At 39.3% G+C, this 17,079-nt stretch overlaps 1 protein-coding gene across 1 annotated transcript in view; it reads left to right on the plus strand.

The window, feature by feature from the left end:
* Nucleotides 1–17,079, plus strand: part of LOC121942461 (voltage-dependent calcium channel gamma-2 subunit-like) — a 70,215-nt gene that overhangs the window by 44,288 nt on the left and 8,848 nt on the right. Inside the window, exon 2 of the mRNA XM_042485675.1 lies at nt 2,718–2,801. Coding sequence (XP_042341609.1) covers nt 2,718–2,801 — 84 coding nt within the window. The remainder of the gene's footprint in view (nt 1–2,717; nt 2,802–17,079) is intronic.

The raw sequence follows: 17,079 nt of genomic DNA on the forward strand, positions 1-17,079 counted from the left end.
GGGTAGGTTGACTCCAAACTGGATGAGCTGTGTTGTTCAGTGCCCTCGTTTTCAATTCTAAAACACTGGTAAAAACTGTTACAACCAGATCTGAACACTGCAAGTACAATCTACAGAGACACATTGCACATAATGAAAGAACTCTTCCAGCATAGTGTAATCTTTAGTCTTGACAGTCAGAAAAAACAGTGTAAATACAGTGGACAGCATACCGTAATAACATAAATGTTTAGACATCAATTAATAGATAGACAGGGACGGTGGATTACATGACACATCGGCAGGACAGCTGCCAAACAGCATACAGCAGCAAATGACCTTTTGAGACCAACAAAAGCAGGTATTTTTCATTGGCATGTTGGGACATATTTTGCCAAGTTCACAGACATTACTTTTATTTGTCTTTTCACCCCAACAAGGTATTTTTTTTAGCATAATGCTGTAAACTTATACAGCAGCCTACTGTTTGTTAACTTCTGTTTTGGCTCCAAAAAGCATCACGTTTTACTATGTTTTACTGTACTTTTGTAAAAATGGCACATTACTGTCAGAATTTGTATTTTAACAGCAATTTGCTACAGTGTAGGGAATGTTAAGATGGATGGTGCGTAAGCATTTTTAGACTTTGATTTTGTATGTTTGTTGCATGATACACCGTTTGATTTCTCTCCAATAAAATCTCAGACACAATCTGTATCTTAGCGCTACAATGTAAATAGAATATAATACACAAAAGATGTATCATTAAAAACATCCTTTTTCGTAGCAACAAACATGGTTAGAATTTTCCAAACATAAAATACTAAAAATACTTAAGTTGCTTCAGTTGTGAGAAACACAGCTAGAAATGTCCTGATGTGTTGCTTTAATAACAGCATTATGCTGGCAACTGCCAGTAGTTTACTGTAATTTTAGGGGAAAATTTGTCACAGTGATATGTCTGGTAATTAACCCTTCCAGACATGCTATGATACTAACTGTATTAAGTGTTAAAACAGTCATGTAATGCATGGAATAGGGAGATGACAGCTGGGAAGCCCCTGTTATTTATAGATGACATTATCTTAACAAAGCTAATAAGATGTCAGTAATAAATCTCCAGCTGAACGAGCAATGATGCAATGATTTCAATACTGATGACTCAGTCTTTTGGAAATGTCGTGGCCTCATTCATGTCCACTAGAGAGCGAACTACATCACCTGAGAGACCTCCACTCATCAACATTTAGTACTTCATTTCTATACTTGACTAAATGCCTTTTGAGTACACACAACATGACTCAAGTCGATTTCACTTTGTAGCAACCCTCGCATTTGCACAACAAATAGTTGCAGAGACAAGAGGCCGTGAGAATGTGAGGCTATTTTCCTCCCGAAGCACGTGGTGCTGTTGCTCATCACAGTCCTCTCAGGAACAGAACAAAATTTCCACACACAGCTCTACACACAGTTCACACCAAAATTATTAAATGATGAAAGCATTCTTTGCAGCACGCTGAAAGGTTTTCCGCGCCGCTTCCTGGTGAAATATCTTTAATGTATCTATCAAAGTCTACCTGATGAAAAACACTTTGTTCGCCTGAGTGTTTGCTGTGGTGTATTAAAGATATGTAAATATGAAACAGGGCTTGTGGTGGAGGCCTGTCATCAGTTTTCTTTTTTGCTTTTATGTGTCGAGCTTTGGATTGAAATTGTTCTTTTTTTCTGTGGTCATGATGAAAATGCAAAATATCTGAAAACTTAGCCATAAGTGCTCTCACCGTGATGAGTGAGAAAGACAGCCAGCGTGACTCTTGACAATAGGGCTGATGCTACAGTATGTGTGTGTGTGCCTGTAAGTGTGAGACATTTTGTGCATGTATGTGTGTGTGTGTGTAACTGATGCCTATTTGAAAGCTGGGTGCTAGTCTTTCGTCCTTCAATCGCCAATTAACAAGGGCCCATTTAATTGCAGTGGTTTGGGAGGGCATACAATTACCACTGGAGCTGAACCAAGCTAAACACACACACACACACACACACACGCACACACAATTCTTCTTAATGAGCGGCACTTTCAGCTCTCCTTTCTTCCTCTCTTTCATTTGCATTTTCCTCACTCTCTCCTTCTCACCCTCCCACCTGCTCTGTCGAGGCGTTTAGATTAAACTCCTCCTGTTTTCTCCTTCCTCTCCTGTCTGTCACTTTCTCTAATGTGATGTGCCTCCATCAAGGCTGTTGACAAATCTCTCTTCCTCACCTTATTTCCATTGTCTCAAATGCTGCATCTCACCTTCTCCTCTTTCCTTACCTCCATTGCTTTCTCGCCTTTCTTTAGTTCTTTTCCCCCTTTTCTTTGTCTTTTCTACCGAAACAACGAGTACAAACTTTATATCCTGCATTCTGGTGAATTTTGTATGCACAATTTTGTGCCTTTTCCTGTAAGAATTTATGGTGTGGATTTCTTTACTTTTATATCTGTATTGCAGAGGGGACAAATGCACATGTCCCCTGTGCCACCCCTGAAATTGTCACATATGCAAAGATCTGTGAGACGCACACACTAACACACTTTTACATGAATGGCTTTAGGATTCTTTTTGTTTTTAACTGTTCAGTTTCTCTTGTCATATGAATTGCTTTAACTGGTTTGACTTCTGAGTGTATTCAAAACTTAGTCTGCTCTCTTCTCTTTCTTGTCTTCTCTTTTTTTCTTTTTCTTTCTTCTACTCTAACAGGTTCTTTTAAAGGCATGTGTAAGCAGATAGATCACTTCCCAGAGGATGCTGACTATGAGGCGGATGCTTCCGAGTACTTCCTACGTGAGTCCTTACTTCTTCCATACATACATACATCAATCCATCTATATTCCCAAAATGTATTGTATGTTATCATATCTATTTGAGTATTTAGTATTTTTTTGCTCTTGTGATCAGTCATTTTTGTTATTTTATTTCACAATTGTCTTGTGTTTGTTTTCAAAACTCCCCTTTTCAATGGCAATGTCAAAATATTAATCATACACTATAACATACTTGGAGGGCCAATGTTAAGTTGTGTTTTTGAGTCTTTTTAAGCTCAAAGTAAATTTATATTAAATTGTACAGGCTGTCCTTATGCACTCTTTGTCGTGTACCTACGAAAAGTAATTCACATCAATTTGTAAGTAACCCACATAATCATGAGTCATTGAGTCAAGTAAACCAATGCGCTGACAAGAGTAAAGTAGGAAGTAGTATAAAAATCAAAAGTCAGGTTGGCGTGGTAGATCGGTCAAACAAAATAAGATTTTCCGCCAGGAGATTGGTGTTTGTGTCCCATGTGAACCAAATTAACTTCAAGTTATTTTAACATACATTATCACCATGTTTCGTTTTGTTTTTTTTCTAAACCTAATGCTGCATTCACATGGAATCAGGCAGACAGCAGTTGGCAAGCCGGAAATCATTTTAGTGGACGAAAACAGGACGGTAAAATTAGGTGAGGTGGACAAAGAATACCTGTAACAGTTAGGTTAGATGGCATTACTGTTTAAAGTTAAAATATTTTAACTTTTTAACCCCTCAGTCCCAACCTAGGGAACTTGACTTGCCTGAAATTAAAGACGCCCAGGCATAGTTTCTTTTTCTCATAAGAACTGTTGTGTGAGTACTCGTTGAACCATAACAATACTTTTGAACAGAGAATATACTGAATCTGTGGATTCCCTAAAATTAAAATGATTTTCGACATTTAAGCATTTCATTACATATCACTGAGATACAAGTATTCTTGATCAATTAGGACAAAGTCAAAAGGAGGAACGAAGACAGGAGGCCTGGAATGAGAAGTTAGAGATGAAAGACAGAGGGTAAAGAGAAGCAAAAAGCTGACGACAAGAAACTAGAGAGAGCAGCGTAAAGGTGGAGAGACTCAAAAGAGAAGGAGGGGCAAGAGGTGGAAGTCAAAGGATGAGGTCACTGTTGTGGAAGGACAGCAGAAAGAGCGATGAGGTCTCAGAGAAGACAAATTCCAGGAAGACGAGGTGGCAGGAGAAGGCGAAAGCCAAGGAGAAGGGAAGGTTGGGGAGGTGAAGGACAAGGAGTAGGGTACCAGTGCAGTGCTGTTGCGCTCCCAGCGGCTTGCCAATTAGGACACTTTCTTCTATAAATACTCCAGGCTCTGCTATGTGGGTCACACCTCTCCCTTTCCTCCTTCCATCCATCCCTTGCCTCCTCCCTCTTGCTTTCCATCCATCTGTCTGTCCATCTCCATCGAGGCCCACGTTCTGTCTGACAGCTGGTGGATGGAGGCCATGGGGTGGAGCGAGGGGGATGATGGGGAACAGGACAGAGAGGGAACCGAAGTTGTGTCAGAACCTACTTAAAATGATTATTTTTTTAGACTTTCTGAAAGTTATAGGCAAGTTTGGTTTGAAACAGTACAGCAGAGCTTCTAAAGGAAACAATTTACAAAAAGTCATGACTTGCATAAGTCTACATGTTCTTGGTTTTATGCATTTTTAACTGCTCTGGGTTTCTAGGAAAGGTGTGAGGACTGTTTATGGTCCTGAAGGACTTTCTGAATGAGCCCTAGAGAACAGTATCTACTGTATACAGCCACTTGTAAGGTCAAGCTGGATGCTGCACCCATGCCAAACACTCAGATAAATAATCTCTGACAGAGATGAGACTATCGATCAGTTGGTGCTCTGGTATCCTTTACACTCTAGTGGCCACAGAAAAAGCAGTCGCCAGTTTTGGAGTGGAAGATAGAAGCTGCTATTCACTGTGAATTACTGTATTTTGTCCAGATAAAGCACTGAACCACTGAATTCCTTGCCTTTCTACTGTGCATCATCAAAACAGTTATTTAAAATATATATGCACTTGTGTGTTTGTACATGTACCCATGTGAGTTAAATGTAAGCTTGGGACAAACCTGAAGACGAATTGCTGAAATTGCACTTACTAGCGTGTGGTCTTTATCTATTTTTCAGCATAAGATACCCATACGAAAGGGACCTTTCACAGGGATATGATACGCCGCCACGCATTGTTTGTAACACGGCCAAAAGGAACCTTTTTGGATGTATGATACACCCGCTGAACGGTGTCGGGTTGAAACTCTGCCAGTAATGATGCAATATAAGTAGCACAAAGCCAAACTTTAGACCTCATTACATGTTCAACCATCCGTGCAAGCAACTGACCACCAGATTTCTTCTTCGCTTGGTTTAATCAGAGCAACAGACTTCATGAAAAGAGCACAAAGGTCAGCAAACGGTGGGTGGGAGAGGAGGTGGATGGATCTAACCAACCCTGGACTTTCACCCAGCAGCCAGGTGTTCACTTCTTGTATTACTGTAGAGAAAAACCATGATGTTTCTTCCAAAAACCAAACAATTTGCTGCAGCATCTAGGAAGGTCACCAGCAGACACAAGAGAATACCTAGAGAGTAATATGTAGATGCAGAAGTTCACTGACAAAGCAGCAATATGTGACATCTTGGGATGAGAATGTGTTGGCAAACCACACATAAAGATTGTTTCCACCAACTCGCACAGATTTTGTTTTTTAGTCTTTGACAGTCAGGGAGGAGCAAAAACCTTTCAATGGCTCTTTGCATGCAATTAAATTTCCACTGAAATGGGGGTGGATGACTATATACAGTAGAGCATGCATTTGGTCTAATTGCTGTGTCAGGTCAGTAATTGTATGTGACTGCAGCCATTTGCACAAATTGTCCCTCTGTTCTTCTTGTGTTTGTTTTCTGAGCATCGCTTCTATGTACTGCTGGATTACATAATGATTGTAAATGCGCTAACACACTGACTCTTGCACTCTTCGCTTTTGGTTCCCTATAATCTTCAGTGATATGGTAATCAAAGCTCATTGTACTGTTGCACTCACTGTAAGTCACTCTGAATAACAGTGTCAGCTAAATTACTAAAATGACAATGTAAAGTATAGATGATGACACACTCTGACAGATGGAAGTGATGCAACATTTGTTTATCAAGGCGGGATTTTCTCTATCGCTCACTCATACACATTTCCCACCTGGAAGCTTCCCAATACAATCAGTCTCTTACAAGTGGCCACTGAGCAGCTCGACTAGATTGGTTGGATGCCTTGTTGTACAGTAGCTGAGAGACCACTGCTCTTCCCTAACCACCTACAAGCCTCAAATGTTTATTCGGCAATTCCCAGCCTTCTGCCACCTTGAATGTCTATCAAATTGTTTTTACAGTCAGAAGCCTGATGATGATATAAAAAAGATTGCCAAGGAAGCTCAGAGAACAGTATCACTCAGTGTTTGTTGACTGCAGGGATCCTGATATCCTCAGCGCAATGAGGATGTGTCCTCAAACAGCAGTTATTACAAGCAAATCCATACTGAATCATACAGGACGGAAAACAGCGAGGATAAACCAGGTGATTTGCCTTTGAAAGCTGTTTGACATAAGACCTCATACCCTAATCAGTGTCTTCCATAATAAACTATATGACTGAATTCGGCAAATATTTGAAGTGCTATGTGTTGCTTCAATAGTCAAGTTCTGGTTAAGTTCGTGTGATTTAATCTACTTGGTTAGGGAAATATCATTTACATGGTTAAAGGAGCTGTATGTAACAACCAGAGTGATTTCACTGACTGACAGGCTCTATACGTATCCAATGGCAATTCAATATGCTGAATCTGCTGAAAAGAAGCTGACATGGAATGACAAAAGGCTGACAAGGGCCAAAGTTGTGGGACACACCACAAAAATAGGGTGACAGATGCTCACCAGTGGCAGAGCAATGACTGATGGCTGACCAACAACTTGGCGTATCCCTATCTTTAGGGCCAATGGAACAAAATATGTTGTAAATGTTTTCAAACTAAGCAAGAGACGGCAAAACCAGTCTTTTTGTGATGACTTCATAATGCATCCTATCCATCTATGCTGCATCAGATGTCTTCAACTAAGACATATTGCACAGGCTAAAACAAGCAACAATGGGAAACATCTGCTTCAACTTCAATGGCTAGGATGTGTCTACAAATCATTGTGATCCTTTCTGGCTATCAGGGCTGGATGATATGGCTTCAAAATGATGTCAAAATATTTTTAGGTTATATCATGATACACGATAAATAGCTCAATATTTTGAAATCTCTAAACTGCTATTTAGCACTAACTACTGCTTTTAAGATTTAAAATTATTGTATGAACTACAGTCACAAATGAAGTAGCTACTGCCATAAAATAAGTTTACATGAACTACTGTTATAATGAAGTTGAATGAAATACAGTTCTAGTAAAGTTAAATAAAGTATTGTTATAGTTAAATAGATCAAAATGGAACCTATGATATCTTTCATTTTACCTAAACCATATCCAAATGGTCCTTTTGGGTACAAGCTCCTCCTCGTTTTAATTAGGCTGGTTGGTGTCAGTGTCTTGTGCTGAATCTTGTTCAGAAATGCTTTCCAGCTTCTCCATGTTTGTTTGTTTTGGTACTGTGCATTGTGTAGACGTCCCCTCGGCCAAGTGGACAGACACCAAGTGTTATCAGATGGCGCGAACAAAATAAACTATATTGTATAATATGAAAAGTTTTTTAATTGTGAGACAATTGTGAGACGATATATTTCGTCATATTGCACAGACCTGCTGGGCCAGCAGTGCTGGCAATATGTTATTAGTGTGGATTCACTGATTTTAACTGCTTCAGAATCAAACTGACCTGATAGCATAAATAATTGCAGCAGCTTTTAAACTTTAGTTGAATAATCCCCTTCCTCAAATGACCCAAACCCATTTCTGGAACAGACAGACAGAAATGTCACAATTCATGAACACAGCTTGGTGCCACTTGTACCAACTGAAACAGTAGTAGGCCAATATTATACAGAGGATGAAAGTTGTCATTCTTTCTGGATTCTTTACACTCTCTCTTCCATCCTCTCTCTCTCTCTATCCCCAAGGGTCTTTTCGATCTCTCAGTCTCTCGCTCTCTGAGCCGTCTCACCCCGCCACCCCCACTCCTCTCTCTGGGTGAATTTGTACATGTGGTTATGTAAGGGCGAGCAGTCAGCCTTTCCTCCTGCAGCAGTACTATCAGCCGCAGTCACAGAGAGAGAGGACAGAGCCACCACCCCAATCCTTCACTACAGCATAATATAGAGGACAGGGCTTACAGTTAACTATGCCAGTGTACCTATCTGAACCAGAGAGCAGAATCTTCTCAATATTAATTTATAAATAACAACCATATATGTGTCAACATATCTGATATCCCAATGAATCCAAGTGTACTGTCAACTGATCACATGCCAGGTGAAAATTGCAGTGGGAGAAAACATTTTAGGAAATCAGTAGTCCATATAAGTTTGTCAGATTAAAAACTTTTTGGGAGGGGGATTTAATTCACAGATAATATTGTGGATTTCTATCAACCAGTGGGCTAAAGCAGAGCAACCAAGCTGTACCAACGGTACGAAATAAATAACATAAACGACGTTGCGTGGCAATACTGAAATGTCTGAAGTATCTGAAATATGCATGAGATAAAATCACAAACTAGGGGTGCATGTGTGTGAAATCCAAACAGAAACTTGCAAAGTGTCAGTTAACACTTATTTAACACCTACTACAAAATGCATCCAACAGCACCAGGTGATTGATAGTCAGTCCAAATGAAAGCTGGATTCAGCAACATTATAGCTATCGCTTCTCCTGTCTGTTATTATGCTTTTTTATTATTGATACTAGACAATTTTGCAAATCCCAAGACATGTTTAATGTCACACTAAAGGAAAGATCAAGTTCTCGGTCAATTGTTTTGGTCTATTGTCTCCTTGTATGAGATGTGTTACTTTCAAATCAACAAAGGTACTGCACTAAACAATGCAGGTTTCCTGATTTATTTGATTGAGATAATTCAGGTCTACAAAATTGGAACTTAATACACAATCTTTCCTGAAAACAAAGATGAGAGGAGGAACAACATTAACCTCAACCCACTCAGACCAGATGATGTCCTACATAAGCCAAGTTTGATGCATAGTCTCATGTCCAACACAGTTATTGCAGCGTCAAATCAGCAACAAATTCATGTCCATGTACTGTACTCACAAATGTAATATTTTAGATTACAGTTATTAGCATGACTTGTTTCCAAATGTGTTTTCAGGTTATGTCTGAGAAGAAGTGTATAAGGCATAACTATCTATGTGAGACACATTAAATATTTTTTTCAGGTTGGACAACAACAGGTCTATATGTAGTGTAATTAAAATGATGTGAAGTGTAAAACGTTTGGTTATTAGTGCGGGTACGTATAAGCCTCCATGTGTATGGTCGTGTGTATGCGTGTGTAACAGAATTACTGTAGAGTAGTACAGTGTCTGTGTGTATGCAGGGTTACATGGAAAGGGTGTGAAGTATATAACACACTGTGTGAATGTGTTTTTGTAGGTGTGTGTGTGTGTGTTTGTGTGTGTGTGTGTGTCGTATCATGCATGGAGCCCTTGAATAGGATTAGATATGGCTAACAGCTCAGCTCTGGCCCTAACTGGCTTGAACAAGGCACAGCCATCCACACACACACACATACACACATACACACACACAGTTTTTGTACTTCTATGTTTGTGAGGACCCTCATTGGAAAGATTATTTTCCTGGCCCCAACCATCACAACTTCTGTCTAACCTAACTAATAGTGGATGAAGTCGTCAGATCTTAAATTTAGCAGTACCTTTTTGACAGGTGCTATGAAGTGATGTTAATGTAGATGTGTAACATCCACATTAAAGAGCATATGATAATAGCGATTGGCAGCTATTCCAGTCATTGACAGCCGGAGACAGTATCATAAACCAGGAAAGCAATCATTTTTGTCATTTTTGTTTTTTTGGGCGGGGGCACGACCAGTGGCGCCCCTCCAGCATGTCGCGCTCTGGGCAACCTCTTATATCTCCTATAGCAAGGGCCACCCAAGACAGTATCGTATACTTCCTCCTTGTTCAGTGATGATGGAAATAAGTCGCTAAATGTTTCTCCTGTTGTGTCTTTTAAACTACGCTGCTGAGAGGGTCAGAAAAGCTGCTAAATAGCGATAAAGTAGTAGTTCTCTCCTCCCATCACCCTGGGAACTTAGATCATCTTGTTCATTTGTTTTTGGATGTGGAAATGTTTTAGTGCATAACATCCGTAACAGTGTCCCCTACACTACAATGGCGGGGAAAGAGTTAAAAAAAGAAAAACAATGGGGTAAACCCTGCTGCTGACTGATGACATATTGTGGACTGATCTAGCAGCACAGCAGTTTGACACGCAGCATAATGCAGTGTGTGTACTACTGGAGGAGCGAAACCATGGCAACACGGGACAAATCAAAGCAATTTGTGCTTATTATTATGGGATCTATTTATTGGCCAGAAATGTTATTATGTTGTTAGTAATTATCAATATGATGTCATCAAGTCCCACTGTTGAGTAATTATCACTAACAAAACAACATAAATATAGAAAATAAACAAATAAAAATAACATCTGTATAAAATGTAATTGGGTTTTGCCAGGTGATTAGTAGAGCAATTTTATAGGAAAAAAAAGTCAACCAAGCAGTTACAATGGCTGTTAAATGGTAAAACAAGGTTGTACCGTGCATTTTTACATTGCATTATATTCTATAAACTGATCAAATGATTTTGATGTAAAATCTTTTTATTAAGAAGCCAAAGACTATTGCTGTTGCAGATGTCATAAAGTAAAAGTTTGAATATTTTCCTTTGAAATTTATTAGAGTAGAAGCATAAAATTGTTTTAAATATCTAAATACAAGTGCCCTAAAATTAGGACGAAAAAAACCCCGGAAGAATCATAGGTACAGTAATCTTAGAAAATTGAGTTACTTTACACAAGTGACTTTAAACCTATTTTTTTCTCAATGTCCAAAAAAAAACAGAGGACTTAAATATAAGGACTTAAAAATAAAATGTCCTTACTTTGCAAACATGTCCTCACAAGTAAGATCTAGCAGGGGGTCCTCACAAAGGCATATACACAAGAAAATACATGCACACAGACACACACACACATGCACACACACACACACACAGTCCTGATTTGCTCTGAACACTCTGAAGTGGAAGCAGTGCGCAGTCTTGCTGTTACTATAATTAGACCACTGGATCCTCGTACACAATGCTAATACTCCGCATCGGGATGCTAGGAGACACGTGATGTCACCCACTGATGACGTCATCCGACAGTCTGATGTCACTGCAGCTATTTTTGGGGGGTCGAATTGTGACGTGGAGGCATATCACGATTTACATGAGTAATACGGTATGATAATGACTGGCAGGCTGTGCAAGCCCCTCTGTGTGTAGCTTTCACACGAAAACACAAAGAGACACTCTAACACGAGCATGTGCAAACACACATCTGCCCAGTGGTGTGTGTTTCTGCTTCCACTTTCTTTTTCCCTTTAAATAAGATCCGTTTATTTTCTAAAAATGATTCTACTGGTGAATATGCTTGTCAGCTTGACATGAACACACACACACACACACACATGTATACAGTTAGTTAGTTAGTTATTCCCCTGTAGCTGTTTTGCCAAGTTCCCACTACCACATGTTCTTTGCTGCTGGGCTCTCCCACGTGGGCGAGATGTGTGTGTATGTGTGTTAGATAAGGGTGTGTGTGAGAGAGAGAGAGCGAACAGATCATTCCTGCGTGGGTAGTATACAGTGTGTATGGGAAACACCCCAGTTCGGAGTGGGAGAGTGAGCAAGTGAGTGGGTGGGAGGCTGATCGATGAGTGTGTTCACTTTGTAGCTTGTTGAGCTGATGTTTGTGTGTGTGTGAGCATGTGTGTGTGTGTGTGTGTGTGACAAAGTAATAGGGGGTTGCTGCACTGTACTGTAGTTTGTGTGTATACACTTGAGTGTGTGTCTGTGTGTGTGTGTGTGTGTGTGTGTGTCTTCGGCTGACTTATGGTTTCATTAGCTGCGGCAGAGGAGAGCCTTGTAATTGTGGCTGAATTATAGAGGCGGGGGTGGACACCACCATGGGAGCTCCCTGGGTACACACACACACACACACACACACACACACACAACTATATAAACACACACCACTGCAGCAGAACCAACCAAGCAGCTGGACAAATGAAGGGAGGGTGAACGTGTAACAGAGAGAATGGAGAAAAAAGAGGTTTAAGAGATGGAGGAAAGAAAGGGACAGTTTTGATTAGTGTGCGTGTGTGTGTGTGTGTCTGCTCTGCCTCCTGTCTGTGTATTATATCAGAGCCATAGTGCACAGTACATATTGACTCACAGTACAAAGATGACAGGATGCCACACTGTGTAGCTTAACTTCCTTAATTTGCTACATAGGGGACGGCAGCCTGTTCTCATTCTGAACTTATCAAATACCACCATTTGGGCAGTGATTTCGGTGTCAGACACCAACGCCAAAAGCCAGCCTTCACAGCAATATGATAAACCAGAATCAGTTTGTTGAGCCAAACCATGATGTGTTTCTGTAAAACCTTACCATATGCTTGTGTTGCAAAAGGAAAAAAAAATAACGTAAATACAAGGTGTTTTACCAACATAGTAAGTTTATCTTGAAAACAGAAACTGTGAAAACAAAAGTGTATTTTGAAAAGACAAAGCATTTCACAAGCTCCAATGGCCTTCCAATAGGAAAAAAATCTACATGGCACTGTGTAAAAAATGACTACAATTTGTTTAAAAAATTATTAAATTAAAAATGCCATTACACCAGAGGCAATGTGATGTAGCAGAGCAACCTTGTGCATGTTTTTAAATTTCACATTTAAATAAATCAATCAAATCGATGAATACTTTTGTCAAAACAATAAATAAATTAATTTAGTACCAGTTAACATAGTCTATATGCCTCAAAACTTTCCCTAACCAACTGCATAGTCACTTGAAAACACTCAATATGCACACAGTGTAGCTGGCAGAAACCAGGCGCTACAAAGACAGAGTCTATGTAGCAGTCTAAAAACCATAGACTGTACAAATATTAGATGTAGATAGTGTGACGTAACACATTACTTTGTAGACCCCTGTTTTGAAACTTATGCATTTCAGCTGTTGTCATCTTGGTTTTTTTGGGGGGGGGTTTTTGGAGGCAGATGTGACCATATTTGGGCAAGTGCTGTGGAGGAATGTGTGTATATGACATAGAAGTTGGCGATGCTATTGGCAGACAGCCTGTCATTTAAGCCGTCTACCCTTAATGATGTATCACTGTAAGCGCCAATAAAAATGTGAACAGAGGTTTATAAAAATCCATCCCTGTAGAATATTGAGATTAGCTACAAAGACCAAAACTATCTCTGTAAAAAGTTTTATTTTTGTTATAAAGTTGGGCATTTTTACATAGGGGTCTATGAGGATTGACTCACTTCTGGAGCTTGTCTCAAGTGGCCACTAGAGGAACTGCAGGTATTGGCACTTCCATTTGGCTTCATTTTTCAGCTCTGGTGGTTGAAGAAAAGAAAAAAAATAATTTACATTCAAATCAATGGATCCTGTAGTTAAATAAATCTAGTTAATTGAATTGCCAATTAAAATAGTCTATACATTTCCAGACCCTCCATAATTAATTGCATTGTCACTTGAAAAAATTCAATATAAACACAGTGAGGCTGGCAGCAACCACACTTTACAGTCCGTGTAGCAGGTAAATAACTTTGCTATACCCCACATGACATGCCATGTTATTGCTGTTACTAATGTGTATATGCAGGTTATGATTTCCCATGATGAAATGTCAAACAGCCTATGATAATTTATATTTATGATTAACTGCTGGCCTATATTACTGGAATATCTCCAGCAACAGTGTCATTATCATTAAGATTCACTCCTCTGGATAGTTGTTTTTGTATGTACAGAATGATATAAAGCTTACCCAGCTCTCTTCTATTTTAAATTGGCATTAGTAAAATAATAATCTTCCACGGCTGCATGGTCCAACAGAGAAACATTACAACAATATTACAAATATGAAGGTAATTAGCAGACAGTTGACCAGTCCAGGGTGTACCATGCTTCTTTCCCAATATGAGCTCCCCTGGCAACCCTGTAAAGGATAAATGGATATAGATAATGGATAAATTGATGGATCCAAATAATCAACTGCTCCTCAGTTATTGATTTCAAATTTTATGACTGTTCTCTAACACAGCTTAACATCAATAGTTGCATTGTTGAAACTACAAGGGTATGAATTATAATTGTGCTGAGCCAAAATGTGATCATAATAGTTTTGTGGGGTTAGTCACTACTCTGTAGGTATTATACTGCGGGTTTAGCAGAGACTACTTTCACTGATTGCAGAACACACACACACTGTTAATGGATTTGGCACATGCAGTGGCTGAGACATCCACCAGTTAATCAATCTTCACCCTTCTGAAAACAATGGTAAGAAAATTAAGTGAAAGTGCATCACACACTGGCCCTCAAAGCATGGCATCACTTAACGTGCGTCAGTTGCTGCCTGTAGCACACAGCAGATGTGTCACACAGACAGAAGAAGGTTGATTCAACTCCACCTCCTGTCGGGAGACACAAGTAGTGATTGGTGGACCAATTATTCTCTCTGTGGTTCAGTTCCTTTGAGTTGATACCATAGACCAGACCTCAAGTAGCCCTCTCCATGCTCCAACACAGCTGATTCGAATGATCAACTCATTATGAACGTATGTCTAAAAATAATGGATAAAGCTACCATGATGCCACTCATTGGTTTCTGAATCCTGTTTTGAAGCCTCAACTTCAGCATTTTGGCCATCACTATCTTGTTTTTTTGATCCAGAAGCAACCATAAGCCTTGACAAAATGTAAACTGGTGAGTTAGAGACCAAAACTTTTTTTTGTTTGTTTGTTTGCTTGGTTGTACCAGGCTGTGAACATTGTTATTTGTGCAGTTATTTTAACATGGATAGTCTATGTGGATTGACTCATGCTTGGAGCCAACACTTCCATGATGGCTTCATTTTTCAAACATTTTCATATATCAAATCTATTAAGTTTTAATACTTTTTTAAAAATTGAAAATCTGTAATGGAAACCCACCTATTGTGGCAAGAAGCATTAGCAGTACCCTACGACAGCAAGTAGGAAATTGGGAAAAGTTGGGAATTTATGAGCTTCCGGATGTTCAACAGGCTGAGCCATTACATATGAGGCACTAAAAGAGTCATTCTAAAAGATTTGTTTGCTCATTTTGGCTCATTACTATATCTATGAGATTATGTAAGTATGAAAGAGACAGCGTCATGAATGTTTCTGTTCTGTGGGCGCAGGTGCTTTGATGTGCATTATGCACCACCGGTGTGCATTGCATATAAGTTAATTGCTCGATGTTCCTTTTGGAAAAACATTCATTGGACTACTTTTACATGCATTCCCCACAATATTTGTAACAGCATGTTATATTTGATCTGTGCAGATAACAAATCCGGACTCTCCTCTGTAAAGTATCCCTAATATTTAATTGAAACCTGGTTTGTCATCACTTTTCTTGAGCTGCATTCATGCACCCAAGTTTTAAAACCTTTAAACCTTGGGCAAATTGGTTTGATTTCCTCCAGAATCACGAAGTAAAGGCATGATATGTCACAGAAATTGCAAGAAATTCTTTAGATTTAGAAAATTATGCTTTTTTTTAAGCTAGGGTAAAATGTCAAGAGAACTATGTATAAAATCATTACAATTAAATATTTAAAATTATTTTACAGACATAACATTTTTAAAGCATTTGTTATAGTAATTTACTTGCTTTTTATTGTGTTTTGTTTGTTTTTGTCTTCCCCATGTTTTTTGTATATATGTTTGTTTGGGAGTTTTTCAGGTAATTTTCTGTTACTTTTACTTATTTCTTACATATTTCTGGGTCATCTCTTAAGTTGCTTTCTGCCTATGTTTTTGAGGTAAATCAAGCCAAGTATCCCAGCTTTTAAAAGGGTTAACAAGGTTTTGTATGGATGACCAGGAGCCAATCTGTAGTTGGCTCAGTTTACTTCGAGACTCACTCGAGAAACACTGTAGGCTATACAACAGTAAGCACTAGCAAAGTTTCAGAACAGGCAAAGACAAAAATAAATAGCCAAAGAGCAGATTTTTTGTTGCAAGTATCTCTTTGAAGGCAGGTGCTTTGTGAAATATTTTACTTGCTAAAGTTGAAGCTTGTTGGCCTTGTGTTTACAGAGATAATCCCACATCCAAGAAGTCAGAGGTTCAATCCCTGCAGCAGCCTCTTGCATCCGCGACAAATAAAAACACACAATGCATAGACGTGTCCTCGCACCGCTGCTGCTGTTGAGTCTCATTCACTCACCTCACTCCGTCTCTCTGTCTCTGTGCCGTGATGTGCTTGGTGGCAGGGTGCGCCTGGAGGCCAGCACATTTGGTTAAAAATTCTTCCTTTTAAACTCCCTGCCTTCTGCTTAAAGCGCAAGTGCAGGGAGGAATGAAGAAAGAAGGAGAGAGGGAGAGAGAGAGAGAGATTGCTCGAGGCAAAGCAGCTTCACAGAGAAGCGAGGGCCTGCAGTCTTCTCGCTTCTCCTCTTGTCTTGTCTTCTTTTTCATCCTCTGCTTTCGTTTCACTTTTTCTTTCCCATTCTTTTTTTCACTTTTATTCCTTTGTATTTTATCAATTTGAGCTTCCCACCACTGTTGCCTTTTTTGTATTGTCCTGTATTTGTACTACACCATGTTGAAAGCCAGTCACTGTGTTGCAAGCTTCTATAACAATGCACCTTTTCCCACCTATTTTTTGGAAAAAGATGAAATGTGTCATCAGGGTTTATCCGTACACTAAGAAAAATAAGAGATTATAGGTTAAAACCTTGTGACCTTAACAAAGATAAACGATGGTAAATTTTGGAGCACACAAAAAACTACAGTTAACATGAAACATGAAAATTTAGGAGTGTTTGTTCATCATGATACCCATGATGCTCTCTTCTAATGTAATTTCTTTACCTTGTAAGCTAGAATCTAGGCTGTTTAACAGCTCTGCATATTGCATTTTATGATCCCTCTGCAGATTCTTAGATGAGTCAAAC

The sequence above is a fragment of the Plectropomus leopardus genome, chromosome 4, assembly GCF_008729295.1.
Source record: "Plectropomus leopardus isolate mb chromosome 4, YSFRI_Pleo_2.0, whole genome shotgun sequence".
In the NCBI taxonomy this organism is placed as follows: Eukaryota; Metazoa; Chordata; class Actinopteri; order Perciformes; family Serranidae; genus Plectropomus; species Plectropomus leopardus.